Here is an 18,806-nt window from a genome sequence, read left to right on the forward strand (position 1 = left end):
AAGGCTGTTTGTCATTCTGATTTAACAGGCCAGTATGAAGCAATGTGGTGTGGTCAAGCAAGAAAAGAGAAATTACATGCAAGCAAAATTTGTGTGTGCAGGTTACCAGTGTAACTTTGTGTATTTTTTTAAAAATCACTGCTACTTCAAATCTAACATGGCTTTAATTGTAATTTCCACCTTCATTTTTATCCTAATAAGAAAGAAAAAAACTCTGCCAATTATACTGTGACATATGAAAAATTATAAGACTGAATTCAAATTTAACAGAAGTTAAAATGTCATTCTGAAGTTACCCAAGGGCATTCATATGTGTGTACACATGCACACACACAAGCAATCAAAGTTGTTTTTTAAATTATTATAATACATTTAAATGAAAACTGACAAGAGGCATAGATGATACCAAATAGTGCTAAGCAATCATAATACATTGCATTTATAAAGTGTGATACTATTCAGTGCCTTTTCATATAATTTGAGCTCACCTTGTACAAGCCTTTTGTATGGACGTGAGAGTTGGACTGTGAAGAAAGCTGAACAGTGAAGAATTGATGCTTTTGAACTATGGTGTTGGAGAAGACTCTTTAGAGTCCCTTGGACTGCAAGGAGATCCGACCAGTCCATTCTGAAGGAGATCAGCCCTGGGATTTCTTTGGAGGGAATGATGCTAAAGCTGAAGCTCCAGTACTTTGGCCACCTCATGTGAAGAGTTGACTCATTGTAAAAGACTGTAATGCTTGGAGGGATGAGGGGCAGCAGAAGGGGACGACAGAGGATGAGATGGCTGGATGGCATCACTGACTCAGTGGACATGGGTCTGAGTGAACTCTGGGAGTTGGTGATGGACAGGGAGGCCTGGCGTGCTGCAATTCATGGGGTCGCAAAGAGTCGGACACAACTGAGTAACTGAACTGAACTGAACTGAAAATGTGAAAACAGTGTAATTCCTAGAATCAATGAAATATGAGGTTTATAGTTGTTTGGACTAGTTCATTCCCATCGGGAATATAGTATTTCACAAAAAGGGTCAGAAGTCTGAGATTTCAGGACAAGAAAGTCCCTAGAAGAAACCAGAAGAACATTCTGGCCAGGAAAAGAAAAGCCAAAAACGGGAAAGAAAATGAAGTTGGTGACAATTTAATAGCAGAAAATGTGATGCCGCTCAGAAAAAAGGAATTAGAGAGGCAAGCACAGAAGAGTTAAAAATGAGACAGTTGCCTGGACAGTTGCCAGACAGAGTCTGGACAGTCCTGGGGATGATGCCCATGATTAAGCCCCTGGCAAACAGGCCCTGGGGTTCCGATATTGTCCCCTTCCCCTAATTCTCCTCCGTGGTCTTTCAAATGTTGGTTAAGCATCTATTTAGCTGACTGAAGTCTAAGAGTGCCCAGTCCATGTTTTGATGGTGCTGACACAGGACTTATGATACAAACAGCAATCTTCCAGGCCATGAATACTCTTGGAAATTCCTGCAAAATCATGCTGAGTTTAATAAAGATGTTTAGGTGTTGTACAAATGAAAATGAGAAAGGATTATTCAAAGTCTTAAAGAACATATAGTGTAGTGTAAGAGTCATACATGAAAATAAAGCATTATAATAAAATGAGATAGGGACAAGTATGCAATTAATAGTTAAAAGGAATGAAACATTTTCCCGATTGGCTTTAATTTGGGGGAGGATGAATATTTATTGGTAAATGGCATCATTATTTTAGAGATTTATGGAATAAAATCTTGAGATAAATTATCCATACTCTACTTGCTAATCTGTGTTGAAGAATATAAAAAAGGAGAACAATTAGGAAGTAGTGAAATTAGGTAAAAGTCTGAGTTTAAGTCACTCAGTTGTGTCTGACTCTTTGTGATCCCATGGACTCTAGCCTGCCAGGCTCCTCTATCCATAGAATTCTCCAGGACAGAATACTGGAGTCAGTAGCCTTTCCCTTCTTCAGGGTATCTTTCAATCCAGGGACAGAACCCAGGTCTCCTGCCTTGCAAGCGGATTCTTTACTGTCTGAGCCGCCAAGAAATAGGACTCATCAAAGTTTTACTTTATACATTGCTCTGGTCTCTTTTACGTTTGACTTTACCTCTGGAAAGTTAAGAAAAGTGACTAGGAATTATTCATAACAATATTGGGAATATTCGAGATGTAATATATGTCTGAAAGTTTTATTAGGATGGAGTATGGCCAGCACTTGAATTGTGGCTATGCTTCCTTTTCTTTAATGAAAATCTACTATCAGATTCACTCTATAAAAATTAAAATGTCAAGTGGAAATCATACATTCAAATTCAAAAACTTAGATGAAAAGTTAGCCACTGTTCTTTGTACATATTGTCCTGCAAGGATCATTCCGTCTTGTCTGATTTCAATTGCTTAGTTTCCCCATATTAGTCAACTGATATGGTTTGTGGCCTGTTATCTTCTATACTAAGTGTCATATAGAACAAGCCTTCTCCATAAGTTTCTTTATCTTGGATTCAAACGTGAAAATCTCCTCTTTTCCTAAGGAATACTGGGCTATCAGTGAAGATTCTAGAAGCCTCCAAAGTACCTACAAAAATCAAGATATGCTAATACTTTTTGGAATCACACCCTATGTGTGGCACATAATAAGACTGCTCAGTGCTGGGTTTCAGTGGAAACTTTCTAATAAACATGCTATATGTATAACAGTGTACTAAATATAAAATAAACAAGCTGCATTCTGAGATAAAATGTAGGAAAATGAATCTTCACATTAGTTAAAGAGAGAAGCTCATTAGAGGAAGTTTGAAGTTATGCTTAGTGGTAAAGGCACAGATTTGAAACTATCAAGGGGGAGAAAAAGGAAAAGACCTTAAGTGACAACAAAATGAAATTTGATTTCATCTTTGGGAAACGGGAGCTTGGTAATGACCAGGGCCTATCTGCAGTTGAGATAGTGAGGCTAAGTGAGGAGACAGTGAATACTCAAAAGGTCAGCAGACATACAATTTCTGGGATCATACTGACAGCATCCAAATGGGATAATCGGTGTAGTCCAAATGAAGGTATACCTATATCTTCTGTTACTAGAGGCTGACAGATAATCACCACTTCTGAAATTTTAAAACATGGGGGAAAGGACCTGGATAGATTCATAATCTAATAAACCAATCAATGATATTTAATATTCACTTACCTTACAAACATTTTTATGTGTTATGAGCTTCTATCTTCTCCCTTTCACTGATAGGCAGTATGCCAAAATAGGTTTGGCATATGCACAAAATAGGTTTCCTATATAAGCTAATCACTTAGGGAAATTCATATAGAATTATATTCATATTGTGTCCAGAAAGAAGTTAACATAACAGGCCTGAGACTGCTATCCTTAGAAAGGCCTCCTCCCAAGGTATGTCCTTGGCTGGTGTCTGGGAACTTCGAATTTTGGAAGTGTTTCCATCATTTCCAGAACTGTTAAAAGTGGCTCATTGTACCTAAACCGGCTGTACAAACACCATGGTTTATGCTGAACACCTGCTTTCCATTGGCAGTCTAGAATTCTGGTACATGCTGGGATGAAGCTGTCTTCATGACCAGCTACCAATAAAAACCTAATGAGCTCCTGTGGTAGACAATACTTCACATGTATTGTCATAATTCAATGCTGGAGGAATCAAGTGCACACTCTGTTGCTCCACTGGAAGAGAACTCTTGGAAACTTGTGCCAAGTTTCCTATAGATATTACCCCATGTGCCTTTACCCTTTGCTAATTTTCCTTTATATCATTTGACTATAAAAAAATCATAGCTATGAGTATGACTATATGCTAAATTCTGACTCCTTTTAGCAAATAACCAAACGGCGGGTAGTTTTTGAGATCCCCAATACATATAGGTAGTACATTTTCAGGACTAGTTTAAGAAGAGATAAAAATTTCCTTTTCAGTCTTTAACAACTCAACTGACATTGACTAGTTGCACTGTACCATAAAGGGTGCCAAGTATAGAGAGTAATATACTAAAATGCCATGGGAATGATAACATCACAGATATAAGTATTAAGTATAAAGAAAATTGGCATAGTTACAAAAACAAATTTCAGTTAAGAAACCACAAGTTGGCATTTGCATGTTTAGGTTTATAAAACATATTCAACACATGAAATTGAATGAATCAACACATAGCATATTATAATCTGATATATACACACATATGTATAAGAAGATAGCAGGAAATAAAGCAAAATCTCTGCCCTAACAGAGCTCAATATATGGATCACTTCATGACTCTTAACTGGTTCAAGGCCAACAAAATTGAGCTGCTGGAGTTACCCAGCCTTGATATTGGACCAAGAAAAACAAAGGTTATGGAACATCATATTGTTAAAAAGGCACAATGCTCTCTGAATTTTTTAGGATAGTTCTGGGATGTCTAGAGGCAAGTCTGAGAAAAGGCTTCCATGATGAGGAGAGGTGGTTAATTGGATTTTGAAATAATTAGTTCTAACTGGAACAAAATGAGTCTAAGAATCCACAAAATGACAGAGGAAATGGAAAGCTAGAGAATAAAATCATAAAAAGGTAACTATGATATATATATATGTTGTCAAGAACTTATGTAACAGTTTTGCAAAGAAAGAGAAAGGTTATATTGATGAAAATTAGCTTACATCCTGGTTAATATCCAGAGGACCTGTCAGTGACTGTTAACACATTAAAACCTCCAGATACATATGGAATAGATTCCAACCTGTTAACATAAAGACTCATTATTTTCCATGATGTTGGTATTCTTTAGAATGCTTGGATGCATAAACAGCAGAGGTGGCAAAGTGATGGCATCTGAGTCAAATTCAGCCTGAAAATATGTTTTGATTGGCTTTGCCAGTGTAGTTTTTATTGTAAAATATTTCAAACATGAAGATACAAAGAAAAAATAAAGCAAACACTCATATACTAATCATATTTTAAGATGATGCCATATTTCCATCAGACAGCTTTTATAAAGAAATTAAATTTACTCACTCTACTAATAATAGCTATCATGAATACAGTGTTCATCATCCCCATGCATATGTGCTCACACACAAGTGTAGGTGTGCACAAACTCACATACACATATACATACACATATACTTTGCAGGTATTTAAACTTTTCCAAATGGCAATACAATGTATGAATCTTTCTAGTAAATTATATGTCTGATATTTATACATGCTGATATATTCTGCTTTAGTTTTAGGGTCAGCAAATTATTATCATTGGGCCAAAAACAGTCTACCACCCATTTTTGTAAATGAAGCTTTATTGGAACATAGCCACTCTCATTAGCTGGCATATTGTTTACAGCTGCTTTCTAACTACAGCAGCATAGTAAAGTAGTTGAGACAAAGACCATACAGCCATAAATAATTAAACTATTTACTGTTTGGCTCTTTATAGAGTTTGCCAACTCTTGTAACAGTTTGTTCACTGTAATCACTGTGTAGTATTTCATTGTGTGAATTTATAACATGCTGATTTTTATTTCTTTCATTTTTTCACAATTTTAAAAAACTTCACTTGTGTGAATTTTTCTGTTCAGCCTGTGTTGTCGTGTCTTCCCAGTGCTGCCACTGGACATCAAACAGACACTCAACTTGATCCTTTGAAATATATTTAAATAAAAATAATATGCTAAACCAAAGGCTTGATCTGAGAAGACCTTCCCAACATCTGAGAGCTCAAATGGTAATATTGCAAAAAATGGCAGGATATTAAATAGAAAATGAAAATGAAATGGAAAAAACTGAGACTCTAAAATAGTTTTTAATCCATAATGAAACTGATGAAAAAATATTTCATCATAGTTTCACTATAGTTTTAAGGGGGCTTCCCTGGTAGCTCAAATGGTAAAGCATCTGTCTGCAATGCAGGAGACCTGGATTTGATCCCTGAGTCAGGAAGATCCCCTGGAGAAGGGAATGGTAACCCACTCCAGTATTCTCGACTTGAGAATTCCATAGACAGAGGACCTTGGCAGGCTAAGTCCATAGGGTCACAAAGAGTCAGACATGACTGAGTGACTAACACACACACACACATTCAGTTGTAAAGAAAATTATTAATATTACAAGGAAGTAATCACAGTAATGGTTAAGGATTCATAAGCCAATGACAATAAAAATCACAAAGGCCAATAATATATCATGAGGAATGTGTCCATATATCCAAGGTTGACATCCACTACACACAGTAATAAGTTTTATGTCTAGGGCCCATGATATTTTTAGAGGCCCATGAAATGTTTTAATTTCCTTTAAAATGAAAATAAAATATCAATATAATCCAGTCTGCAAAATATTTGTCTTGATATTAAAACAGTCATAGAATAGAACTTTAATGGAAGAAGAGGCTTATTAAAGAGAAAGAGTGTATAACCTTTGGAAAACATAATTTGGTCCTGCAGATACTTTGTGAAAAGTCCCAAATTTAGGAATATTATTATGAAGACTAACAAAGCCACATTTGACGTTTTGATGAATCAGACCCTGCCAGTCTTAATCACTCCACTAAGTAATTCCTTGGTCTTGCAGCTGCAGCCTTGAAATCCATACAATTGAAATAACTGATTAAGCCACAAGAAAAAATCACCACATACACATACCTTTCCAAATCCCTTGCAAACTGTCAAAATATTATTACATCATTGAGTGGCAGGATATAGAAGAAACCAATTTATGAGAATGAATGAATGAATGAATATAGAGGAAACCAATTTATGAGAAGCTATACCAAGTTGTAGCCAACACACATTAAATTAACCTCCAGGCATATTGTTCATGGCAGGTATAAAGCCATTGAACTGAAGGCTCAGAATTTTCCACCAGCATAATTTTTCTGAGATTCTCTCTACGTGAATGCAGCTTGTTCCTTTCAGTTGTGATGGAGGTCAGATTTATCTTTATGATTCAAGGATAGTTCAAAATATGCAAATTAATATATAAGATACACCATGTTAAAAAAAAACCCAAAAGATAAATATATGATCATTTCAACACCTGCATAAAAAAACACTGAACAAAATTCAAGACAATTCCATGATTAAAGCTCTCAACAAACTAGGTATAGAAAGAAATTAAGTCAACATAATAAAGGCCATATAGGAAAGTCCCACAGGAAACATCCTCAATGCAGAAAACCTGAAAGCATTTTATCTAAGATCTGGAAAAAGATAAAGATTCCAACTCTTACCATTTCTATTCAAAATAGTACCAAAAGTCTTAAGTGAGCAATTAGGCAAGAAAAAAATCCATAGCATCCAAAACAGAAAGGACGTAGGAGAATTGTCTCTGCAGATGACAATATCTTATGTGCTGATAATCAAGTTCTAGAACTAAAAACTAATTCAGTGAAGTTGCAGGATAGAAAATCAACATATCAACTGAATTTCTGTAGACTAACAAGGAACTACCTGTAAAGGAATTTAAGAAAACAATCTCCTTTAACTGTCACAGTTAACAAGTGACAGGATACTGTACAGAGAAAATCCTAAAGATGCTACCAGAAAACTACTAGGACACATCAATGCATTCAGTAATGTTATAGGATATAAAATTAATATATAGAAATCTGTTGCATTCCTATACATTAACAATGAAAGATCAGAAAAAGAAACTAAGGAAACCATCTTATTTACCATCACATCAAAGAGAATAAAATACTTAGAAATAAACATACCTAAGGAGGTAAGAGACCTATATTTGGAAAACTATATGACACTGATGAAAGAAATTGAATGCAACACAAACAGAAAGATATACCATGTTCTTGGATTGGAAGAATCAATATTGTTAAAATGACTATACTGCACAAGAAAATCTACAGATTCAATGCAATTCCTATCAGAACAAATGGCACTTTTACATAGATAGAAAAAATAATTTAAATTTGTATGGAAACACAAAAGACCTTGAATAGCCAAACAATTCTTAAGAAAGAACAGAGCTGGAGGAATCATGATTCCTGACTTCAGACTACACTGCTGCTGCTGCTGCTGCTGCTGCTGCTAAGTCGCTTCAGTCATGTCCGACTCTGTGCGACCCAAAGATGGCAGCCCACCAGGCTCCCCTGTCCCTGGGATTCTCCAGGCAAGAACACTGGAGTGGGTTGCCATTTCCTTCTCCAATGCATGACTATACTACAAAGCTATAATAATCAAAACAGTATGGTACTGAAGATGAAGGAGGCAAGAACGTAAAATGGAGAAAAGACAGACTCTTCAATAAGTGGCACTGGGAAAATTGGACAGTTACATGTAAAAGAATGAAATTAGAACATTCCCTAACACTATACACAAAAAATAAACTCAAAATGTATTAAAGACCTAAATGTAAGGCTGGACATTATAAAACTCTTAGAAGGAAACATAAGCAGAACACTCCTTGACATAAATTACAGCAAGATCTTTATTGACCCACCTCCTAGAGTAATGAAAATAAAAACAAAAATAAACAATTAGGACCTAATTAAACTGAAAAGCTTTTGCACATGAAAGGAAATCATAAACAAAATACAAGCCTCAGAATGGGAGAAAATATTTGAAAATGATATTACTGATGAAGGATTAATATTCAACCTATATAAACATCTCATAGAATTCAACATCAGAAAAATCCCACACAATTGAAATTAAAAATAGACAGAAGAATTAAACAGATATTTTTCCAAATGGGAAATGCAGATGACCAACATACACTTCAAAAGATGTTGAACATCACTGATTGTCAGGGAAATGCAAATCAAAACAACAATGAGATATCATCTCACACCTGTCAGAATGGCTATCATCAGAAAGAGCACAAATAACAAATATTGGTAAGCATGTGGTGAACAGGGAATCACTCCTTATACATTGTTGGCAGAAACGTAAATTGGTATGCAGCCTCTGTGGAAAACAGCATGGGGGTTTCTCAAAAACATAAAAATAGAACTACCATATGACCCAGCAATTCAACTTCTGGGTATAAATTTTAAAAAATAAAAAATAGCAATTTGAAATGATACATGAACCCTAATGTTCATAGCAGCATTATCTGCAATTTCCAGAATGTGGAAGCAACCTAAGTGTCCACAAATAGATGCCTGGATAAAGAAGATGTGGCATGTAGATATTGATGGTGATATAAAATGGAATGCTATTCAACCATAAAGAACAAAATTTTGCCATTTGCAGTAACATGGATGGAATTGGAGGATGTTGTGCTAAGTGAGGGCTTCCCAGGTGATACAGTGGTAAAGAATCCTCCTGTCAATGAAGGAGAGACGCAGGAGACACCAGGTTTGATCCCTTTATGGGGAAGATTCCCTGGAGGAGGATATAGCAACCCAGGCCAGTATTTTTGCTGGGAGAATTCAATGGACAGATTAGCCCAGCAGCCTATAGTCCATGGGGTCACAAAGAGTCAGACATGACAGAGCAACTGAGCATGCATGCTAAGTGAAGTAAGTTAGACAAAGAAGACAAATACTGTATGATACTATGTATATGTGGAATCAATAAAAAAAAAAAAAAACTACTGAATATAACAACAACAACAACAAAAAGCAGACACAGATACAGAGAACAAACTAGTGGTTATCAATGGGGAGAGGGAAGTGGGAAGGACAATAAAATGGTTGGGGAGTAAAAGGTACAAACTAATATGTATAAAATAAGCTACAAGGATATATCACACAACATGGGGAATATAGCCAATATGCTATAACTATAAATGTAGTATAACCTTTAAAAATTGTGAGTCACTATATTGTGCACCTGTAACTTGTATAATATTGTATAGCTGCTACTGCTGCTGCTGCTAAGTTGCTTCAGTCATGTCTGACTCTGTGCGACCCCATAGACGGCAGCCCACCAGGCTCCCCAATCCCTGGAATTCTCCAAGCAAGAACACTGGAGTGGATTGCCATTTCCTTCTCCAATGCATGAAAGTGAAAAGTGAAGGTGAAGTTGCTCAATCATGTCCGACTCTTCACGACCCCATGGATTGCAGCCTACCAGGCTCCTCCATCCATGGGACTTTCCAGTCAAGAGTACTGGAGTGGGTTGCCATTGCCTTCTCTGATTGTATAGCTACTATACTTCAAAAACTAAAGAAAACAATCTTCTTTACTATATCATAAAAAAATAAAATATTTAAAGTACCTAGGAATAAACTTAACAAAAGAAGTAAAAGACTTATATACATAAAATTACAAAATATTAATGAAAAATTAAAGCGACAAATACGTGGAAAGGCATTTTGTTTTCATTTATTTGAAGACTTAATATTTTTAAAACATTCATATTACCCACTGTGATCTACAGATTCAGTGTCATCCTCATCAAACTCTCAGTGGCAGTATCTAAACAAATATTTTAAAAAACCATAAAATTCATATGAGACTATAAAATACACCAAATAGCCAAAATAATCTTGAGAAAAACAAAGCTGGAGGCATCAAACTTCCTGATTTCAAAATACATTACAAATCTACAGTAATTAAAACAGTATGGTATTGCCATAAAGTTATACATATAGATTAACAGAAAAGGACAGAGAGCTCAGAAATAAACCCACATATATAGGGTCAACTGATCTGCAACAAAAGAGTCAAGAATACCCAATAGGCAAAGAGTAGTCTCTTAAACTGGAGAAGGAAATGGCAATCCACTATTGTGTTCTTGCCTGGAGAATCCCAAAGACAGGGGTGCCTGGTGGGCTGCCATCTCTGGGGTTGCACAGAGTTGGACACGACTGAAGCGACTTAGCAGCAGTAGCAGCAGCAGTCTCTTAAACAAATGGGGCTGGCAATACTGGATAAATAAGTACTAGGGATATAATGTACAACATGATAAAGGTAATTAACACTGCTGTATATTACAGATAAAAGTTTTCAAGAGTGAATCTTTAAAATTCTCATCACAAGTAAAATATTTTTTCTATTTCTTAAATTTTGTATCTGTATGAGATGACAGAGGTTCAACAAACACTGTGATAATCACTTCATGATGTATCTAAGTCAAATGATTACACTATCCACCTTAAACTTATAAGATGCTGTATGTTGATTAATCTCAAAAGAACCGGAAGAAAAAAAAAATAATACAGTACAGGATTTTCTTTAAGGCAACCAGGTGCCTGATGTCCACACTGCCATTTACTACCTATTAGTCTTTGTCAAATTTTGTAATCATTCTGAAACTCAGTGTCCTTGTCTATAAAATTGATAGGATTAGTGAATTTCTGATGATTAAATGATACACTATATGTAGATCCCTTCACTCACAGAATCACTTCATTAATGATGATTATTTTAAAGCAATATTAATCTGATGCATTTACAGAGTTCAAAATATGTATTTAAAATTCCTACTTTAAAAATATCAGCTAACATGTACTGATTACTTATTATATTCTGGGAATTGTGCTACATGCTTTGCATGGGTGTATTCCTCAATATAAATATATGACGTGAGTATTATTATTTTTCTCCTTTTACCTGTGGAGGAATAGATGCTCAGAATTATTAGTTAACTCAACTAACAGCATGACTAGCAATAGGTAGGGTCAGAATTTAAGGCTACAGGGTCTGATTCCAGAGCCTGTACTATTTTGTTTCACCTATTAAAAAAATAACCAAAGATGAGTAAAAATTTAGCAGCAATAATACTGTACACACACACACAAAATAGACTTTTTGTCCACAGAGCAAGATTAATTACATAGTGACAAAGTTAATTAGTCCAGAAATCAGAGCAGGGAAATGGGCAGGACTAAAAGCATAACTAGACATAAAAATGGCAAAAGTACAGTTTTTATTAAAACAGCAAGATGAAGTAAAAACAAATAAACAAATAAAACTCAGGAGCTTCAAGCATGGAAGCAAAAGTCTACCCTTCCTAGAAAAAGCAAATTTAATAAATAATACAAGAAAAATTGGAAGAAATTTAAAACTCTTCTCAAGTCGTATATTAGAAAACTCAAAGACAAAGATCATTACATAAGTCAGTGGTTCTTAAACTTTAGTATGTATAATATTTATGCAGATTTCTAGGCTCCACCTTTGGAGACTTTGAATCTTTGTTTCTGGGAAGTTTAACAAACATTCTAGATGATTCAGAAACAGGTAGCCTACCACCACATGTAGATATACACTGGCCTATGTAGGCTATCTTGCAAATATCTCAGTAGATACCCCAACCCACCATCTGAGATGCATATAACGAAATAGGAAGATTGGGCTTCCCTGGTAGCTCAGCTGGTAAAGAATCCACCTACAATGAAGGAGACCACAGTTTAAGACTGTATACCTGGAGGTGAGAAAGGCTACCCACGTCAGTGTTCTTCCCTAGAGAATTCCATGGCCTGGCGGGCTACAGTCTATGGGCTTGCGAAGAGTCAGACATGACTGAGCAACTAAGCACACAGGATAATGTAGAGAAAGTGCTTTTACGATTACATAGAAACCTATTGCAGAGGATATACTATAAAAAATATCAATTTTAGATTTGAAAAGAAAATCAAAGAAAAATTTCAACTGAGAAGATAAAGCCATTTAAGTACCCCAAAACAACTGTCATGGTCTGCCTAAAGTAGCAGTGACCTGTCATTTAGAGAAAATGTGTCAACATCACCCAGATCTGAATTAGTTCAAAATATAGCAAAGGAGGTCAAGGTATTAGTATATATCAAGGATAAAGATATGCACCACCTTACTTCATCCCAAATTTCTTTTAAAAAAAAAAAGTAAAATAAGAAATGAACATTCTTGCCTAAGACAGTATTTCCCAAATAAGTTTTGGTCATCTGGGTTAAAACTGAATTGTTTAAAATGCAGACTACCATCTTAGGTCTACTGAATCAGAATTATCTATGGAAGAAGGCCAAAGAAAAAGTATATAGAAGTACATTAATGCACACACATAAATAAATATTTAGCTATGCAATTCAGTGACCTTTAGATAAAATTCACAAAGTTGTAAAAACCTCACCACAATAATTTATTAAAGAGTTATACCATTTGTAGAAGAAAGCCCATAATTTTAGTAGTCAGGTATGACCTAAATCAAATCCCTTATCATTATACAGTGGAAGTGAGACATAGATTTAAGGACCTAGACCTGATAGATAGAGTAACTGATGAACTATGGACAGAGGTTCATGACATTGTACAGGAGACGGGGATCAAGACCATCCCCATGGAAAAGAAGTGCAAAAAAGCAAAATGGCTGTCTGAGGAGGCCTTATAAATAGCTGTGAAAAGAAGAGAAGTGAAAAGCAAAGGAGAAAAGGAAAGATATAAGCATCTGAATGCAGAGTTCCAAAGAATAGCAAGAGATAAAAAAGCCTTCCTCAGCAATCAATGCAAAGAAATAGAGGAAAACAACAGAAGGGGAAAGACTAGCGATCTCTTCAAGAAAATTAGAGATACCAAGGGAACATTTCATGCAAAGATGGATTCAATAAAGGCAGAAATGGTATGGACCTAACAGAAGCAGAAAATATTTCGAGGTGGCAAGAATACACAGAACTGTACAAAAGAGATCTTCACGACCAAGATAATCACAATAGTGTGATCACTCACCTAGAGCCAGAATTCCTGGAATGTGAAGTCAAGTGGGCCTTAGGAAGCATCACTATGAACAAAGCTAGTGGAGGTGATGGAATTCCAGTTGAGCTATTGCTAATCCTAAAAGATGATGCGGTGAAAGTGCTGCACTCAATATGCCAGCAAATTTGGAAAACTCAGCAGTGGCCACAGGACTGGAAAAGGTGAGTCTTCATTCCAATCCCAAAGAAAGGCAATGCCAAAGAATGCTAAAACTACCGCACAATTGCACTCATCTCACAAGCTAATAAAGTAATGCTCAAAATTCTCCAAGCCTGGCTTCAGCAGTAGATGAACCGTGAACTTCCAGATGTTCAAGCTGGTTTTAGAAAAGGCAGAGGAACCAGAGATCAAATTGCCAACATCCGCTGGATCACTGAAAAAGCAAGAGAGTTCCAGAAAAACATCTATTTCTGCTTTATTGACTATGCCAAAGCCTTTGACTGTGTGGATCACAATATACTGTGGAAAATTCTTCAACAGATGGGAATACCAGACCACCTGTCCTGCCTCTTGACAAACCTATACGCAGGTCAGGAGGCAACAATTAGAACTGTACATGGAAAAACAGACTAGTTCCAAATAGGAAAAGGAGTACGTCAAGGCTTTATATTGTCACTCTGCTTATTTAACTTATATGCAGAGTACATCATGAGAAATGCTGGGCTGGAAGAAGCACAGGCTGGAATCAAGATTGCTGGGAGAAATATCAATAACCTCAGATATGCAGATTACACCACCCTTATGTCAGAAAGTGAAGAGGAACTAAAGAGCCTCTTGATGAAAGTGAAAGAGGAGAGTGAAAAAGTTGGCTTAAAACTCAACATTCAGAAAACGAAGATCATGGCATCCAGTCCCATCACTTCATGGGAAATAGATGGGGTAACAGTGGAAACCGTGTCAGACTTTATTTTTTTGGTCTCCAAAATCACTGCAGATGGTGATTGCAGCCATGAAATTAAGACACTTACTCCTTGGAAGAAAAGTTATGACCAACCTAGATAGCGTATTGAAAAGTAGAGACATTACTTTGCCAACAGAGGTCCGTCTAGTCAAGGCTATGGTTTTTCCAGTGGTCATGTATGGATGTGAGAGTTGGACTGTGAAGAAAGCTGAGTGCCGAAGAACTGATGCCTTTGAACTGTAGTGTTGGAGAAGACTCTTGAGAGTCCCTTCGACTTCAAGGAAATCCAACCAGTCCATTCTACAGGAGATCACCTCTGGCTGTTCTTTGGAAGGAATGACACTAAAGCTGAAACTCCAGTACTTTAGTCACCTTATGCGAAGAACTGACTCATTGCAAAAGACTCTAATGCTGGGAAGGATTGTGGGCAGGAGGAAAAGGGGACGACAGAGAATGAGATGGCTGGATGTCATCACCGACTTGATGAACATGAGTCTGAGTGAACTCCGGGAGGTGATGATGCACAGGGAGGCCTGGCGTGCTGCAATTCATGGGGTCGCAAGGAGTCGGACACGACTGAGCAACTGAACTGAACTGAATTGATCCATTTTTCTTCTTTTCTCTTCCCCCCACCACCCTATGCAAAAACCAATCTACTTTCATTCTGTATAAATTAGTCTATTACAGAAATTTTATATAAAAGTAATCTTTATCATTGCCTTTTTTCAATCAGTATGTTTTCAAGGTCTATCCATGCTGTAACATTTATCAGTAATTTATCCTATTTGCAGAAAATATTGCATTAAATGTACACACAAAAATGTGTATCTTAAATACTAATTATTTCATATTAAATGAATGATGGGGATAAAATTAGATATTGCTTTTCAAACTCAAGCAAAACTGAGGATTTGATTTCAATTTGTAGACAATATTTCAGAATTCCCAAATTTGTTTATTAATAGCTATTATAACCAAAGGGAGTTTCTGTAAAGACCTAAGAAGCTTACACCATACACAGTATACAGGATAAATGATAGCAGTGTCAGGATTGGTAGAATTAACACTATGAATGAAAACTAAGAAATCAAAAATAAGCCATGAAAATATTCCATGGCAAGGAATATGACTTTCTGAACCTGGGTTGTCAAGCAACCGTACCCACTTTTGGTTATTTTAATCTAAATTAAGTTGATTAAAATTTAAAATATACTTCTACAGTTGCACTAGCCACACTTCAAGTCTTCAATGGCCAAATGTAGCTAGCAGCTATTGTACTGGACAATGCAGACAGAGAACATGTCCATCATAGCAGAAATTTCTACTAGACAATGCTGCTCTAAAGATACATAAAAATGTCATAGTATGATTCAGTCATTCCTTCAAATAATAATAATGAAAAGTCGACTATGTAAAAGACACTGCTCTAGGTACAGTTGTTGTGTTTAGTCGCTAAGCTGTGTCTGTTTTGTGCCCCATGTACTGTAGCCCACAAGGCTTCTATGTCTATGGGATTTCCCAGACAAGAATACTGGAGTGGGTTGCCATTTCCTTCTCCAAGGGATTTCCCAGACCCAGGGATCAAACCTGCACCCCCTGTATTGACAGGCGAATTTTTTTAACCACTGATCCACCAGGGAAGACCACTCTAGGTACTAGAGATACTTTAATGCACAAAACAGGCAAAATTTCTACCACTGTGGAGTTTAAGTGCTAATGATGGGAAAGAGAAGATAAACAAATAAAATATATTACATTAAGTGGTCATAAAATGGAAAAAGTGTGAGGGAAGAAGAAAGAGGAGATGAGATGCTATTTTAGATAGAATGGTCTGGGGAAATCTCAATGAGGTTTGTGTAGAGAACTGAAGAAAATGCAGAGTAAGCCTTATAAATATATGAAATAAAAGCACTGCAGAAAGGCAAAATAGCTAGAGCAAAGGCCTGAAGCAACTATAGGTTGCGCATGCTTCTAAATATAGCATGGCAGCTATTTTGGCTAGCGGACAGTGACGTATAAAAGATTGAGAAAAAATAGTGTAGGAAATACAGATTTGGGCGCAGAAACCTTTAATGGTGCTCAGAAAGCTTGTTATGTTGTTATCAATAAAGTACATTTTTCATATGTCAAATGATTCTCCAAGTTAGGAGATGTGAAATGTCAGCAAGAGGTGCTCCATGGATCCTCTTCCCAGTGAAACAACCATTTTTGTGCTTAGAGAAAATCATTTAAACAAAAACATATCCATTTATAATCTCTAGTGAAGTTAAAGTCGCTCAGTCGTGTCCGACTCTTTGCAACCCCATGGACTATATAGTCCATGGAATTCTCTAGGCCAGAATACTGGAGTGGGTAGCCTTTCCCTTCTCCAGAGGATCTTTCCAACCCAGGGATCGGACCCAGGTCTCCCACATTGCAGGCAGATTCTTTACCAGCTGAGTCACAAGGGAAGCCCATAATCTCTAGAAACTTCCCCAATGTCATATATGGATAAATACATTTAGCAATATCTAATCTAAATATCTGTGAGAACAGTGAGAGTCTATGGCATTTGAGCCCCAAAATGTGCCACTTTCAATCTTCTCCTGCCAGTTCAGCAAGACAAAAGCCCTGCTCCTGCCAGATGCATCCAAAACACAGGTCTCTCTCTCCCTGAGAAAGTCTTTAACATTTCTATTATTACTCTTAGCACGAGGTTGCAGAAGTTCTATCCAGGAAAGCATGTTGAAGAGATCTGGAGCTCTCTCCGTCAACATAATCTCCACTCATATGGCATAATTTTGATTCTAGAAATAGCAGGACTAGAATAATGGGTATAAATTACCTCTGTGCCTGCTCACTCACAGGGAAATGGTTCCATGCAGGGAAAGAGAAACTGAGAAGACCAAGAGATTCCACTTCTGAAGCAGAATCATAGAGCATGAGTGCAGTTCTGAGAGAAGCATGTCACTGTCCCCATTCCCACCTTCCAATTTATTTGTGCAAAGGTTCTACCCAGGGGGAGGAGCAGGCAATAAAAACAGTTTCAAATCTGTCCCCAAAGAGACTGACTTTATTTAAAAGAGCATATTAGGAAGTTCAAGCCTAAGGGTACTCTCAAATATAACGGAACTTTTTTTTTTAATTTTATTTTATTTTTAAACTTTGCAAATTGTATTAGTTTTGCCAAATATCAAAATGAATCCGCCACAGGTATACATGTGTTCCCCATCCTGAACCCTCCTCCCTCCTCCCTCCCCATACCATCCCTCTGGGTCGTCCCAGTGCACTAGCCCCAAGCATCCAGTATCGTGCATCGAACCTGGACTGGCAACTCGTTTCATACATGATATTATACATGTTTCAATGCCATTCTCCCAAATCTTCCCACCCTCTCCCTCTGCAACAGAGTCCATAAGACTGTTCTGTACATCAGTGTCTCTTTTGCTGTCTCGTACACAGGGTTATTGATAGCATATTTCTAAATTCCATATATATGCGTTAGTATACTGTATTGGTGTTTTTCTTTCTGGATTACTTCACTCTGTATAATAGGCTCCAGTTTCATCCACCTCATTAGAACTGATTCAAATGTATTCTTTTTAATGGCTGAGTAATACTCCATTGTGTATATGTACCACAGCTTTCTTATCCATTCATCTGCTGATGGACATCTAGGTTGCTTCCATGTCCTGGCTATTATAAACAGTGTTGCGATGAACATTGGGGTACACGTGTCTCTTTCCCTTCTGGTTTCCTCAGTGTGTATGCCCAGCAGTGGGATTGCTGGATCATAAGGCAGTTCTATTTCCAGTTTTTTAAGGAATCTCCACACTGTTCTCCGTAGTGGCTATACTAGTTTGCATTCCCACCAACAGTGTAAGAGGGTTCCCTTTTCTCCACACCCTCTCCAGAATGTATTGCTTGTAGACTTTTGGATCGCAGCCATTCTGACTGGTGTGAAATGGTACCTCATACTGGTTTTGATTTGCATTTCTCTGATAATGAGTGATGTTGAGCATCTTTTCATGTGTTTGTTAGCCATCTGTATGTCTTCTTTGCAGAAATGTCTATTTAGTTCTTTGGCCCATTTTTTGATTGGGCCATTTATTTTTCTGGAGTTGAGCTGTAGGAGTTGCTTGTATATTTTTGAGATTAGTTGTTTGTCAGTTGCTTCATTTGCTATTATTTTCTCCCATTCTGAAGGCTGCCTTTTCACCTTGCTAATAGTTTCCTTTGATGTGCAGAAGCTTTTAAGTTTAATTAGGTTCCATTTGTTTATTTTTGCTTTTATTTCCAATATTCTGGGAGGTGGGTCA

General features: G+C 36.8%; 1 protein-coding gene across 10 annotated transcripts in view; it reads right to left on the bottom strand.

Moving 5' to 3' along the window:
* OPHN1 (oligophrenin 1) overlaps window positions 1-18,806 on the bottom strand; it is a 726,794-nt gene that overhangs the window by 318,604 nt on the left and 389,384 nt on the right. Inside the window, exon 16 of one of the 10 annotated variants that reach the window (XM_086388465.1) lies at window positions 10,254-10,824. The exons of the other annotated variants lie outside the window; for them this stretch is intronic. Within the exon in view, the coding sequence (XP_086244591.1) occupies window positions 10,787-10,824 (38 nt within the window). The 3' untranslated portion in view covers window positions 10,254-10,786. Of the gene's footprint in view, window positions 1-10,253; window positions 10,825-18,806 lie in introns of those variants that run through there. 10 annotated transcript variants of the gene reach the window in all.

The sequence above is a fragment of the Bos grunniens genome, chromosome X (assembly GCF_055505025.1).
Source record: "Bos grunniens cultivar Pamir isolate PY7600 chromosome X, Bosgru_T2T1.0, whole genome shotgun sequence".
Lineage (NCBI taxonomy): Eukaryota > Metazoa > Chordata > Mammalia > Artiodactyla > Bovidae > Bos > Bos grunniens.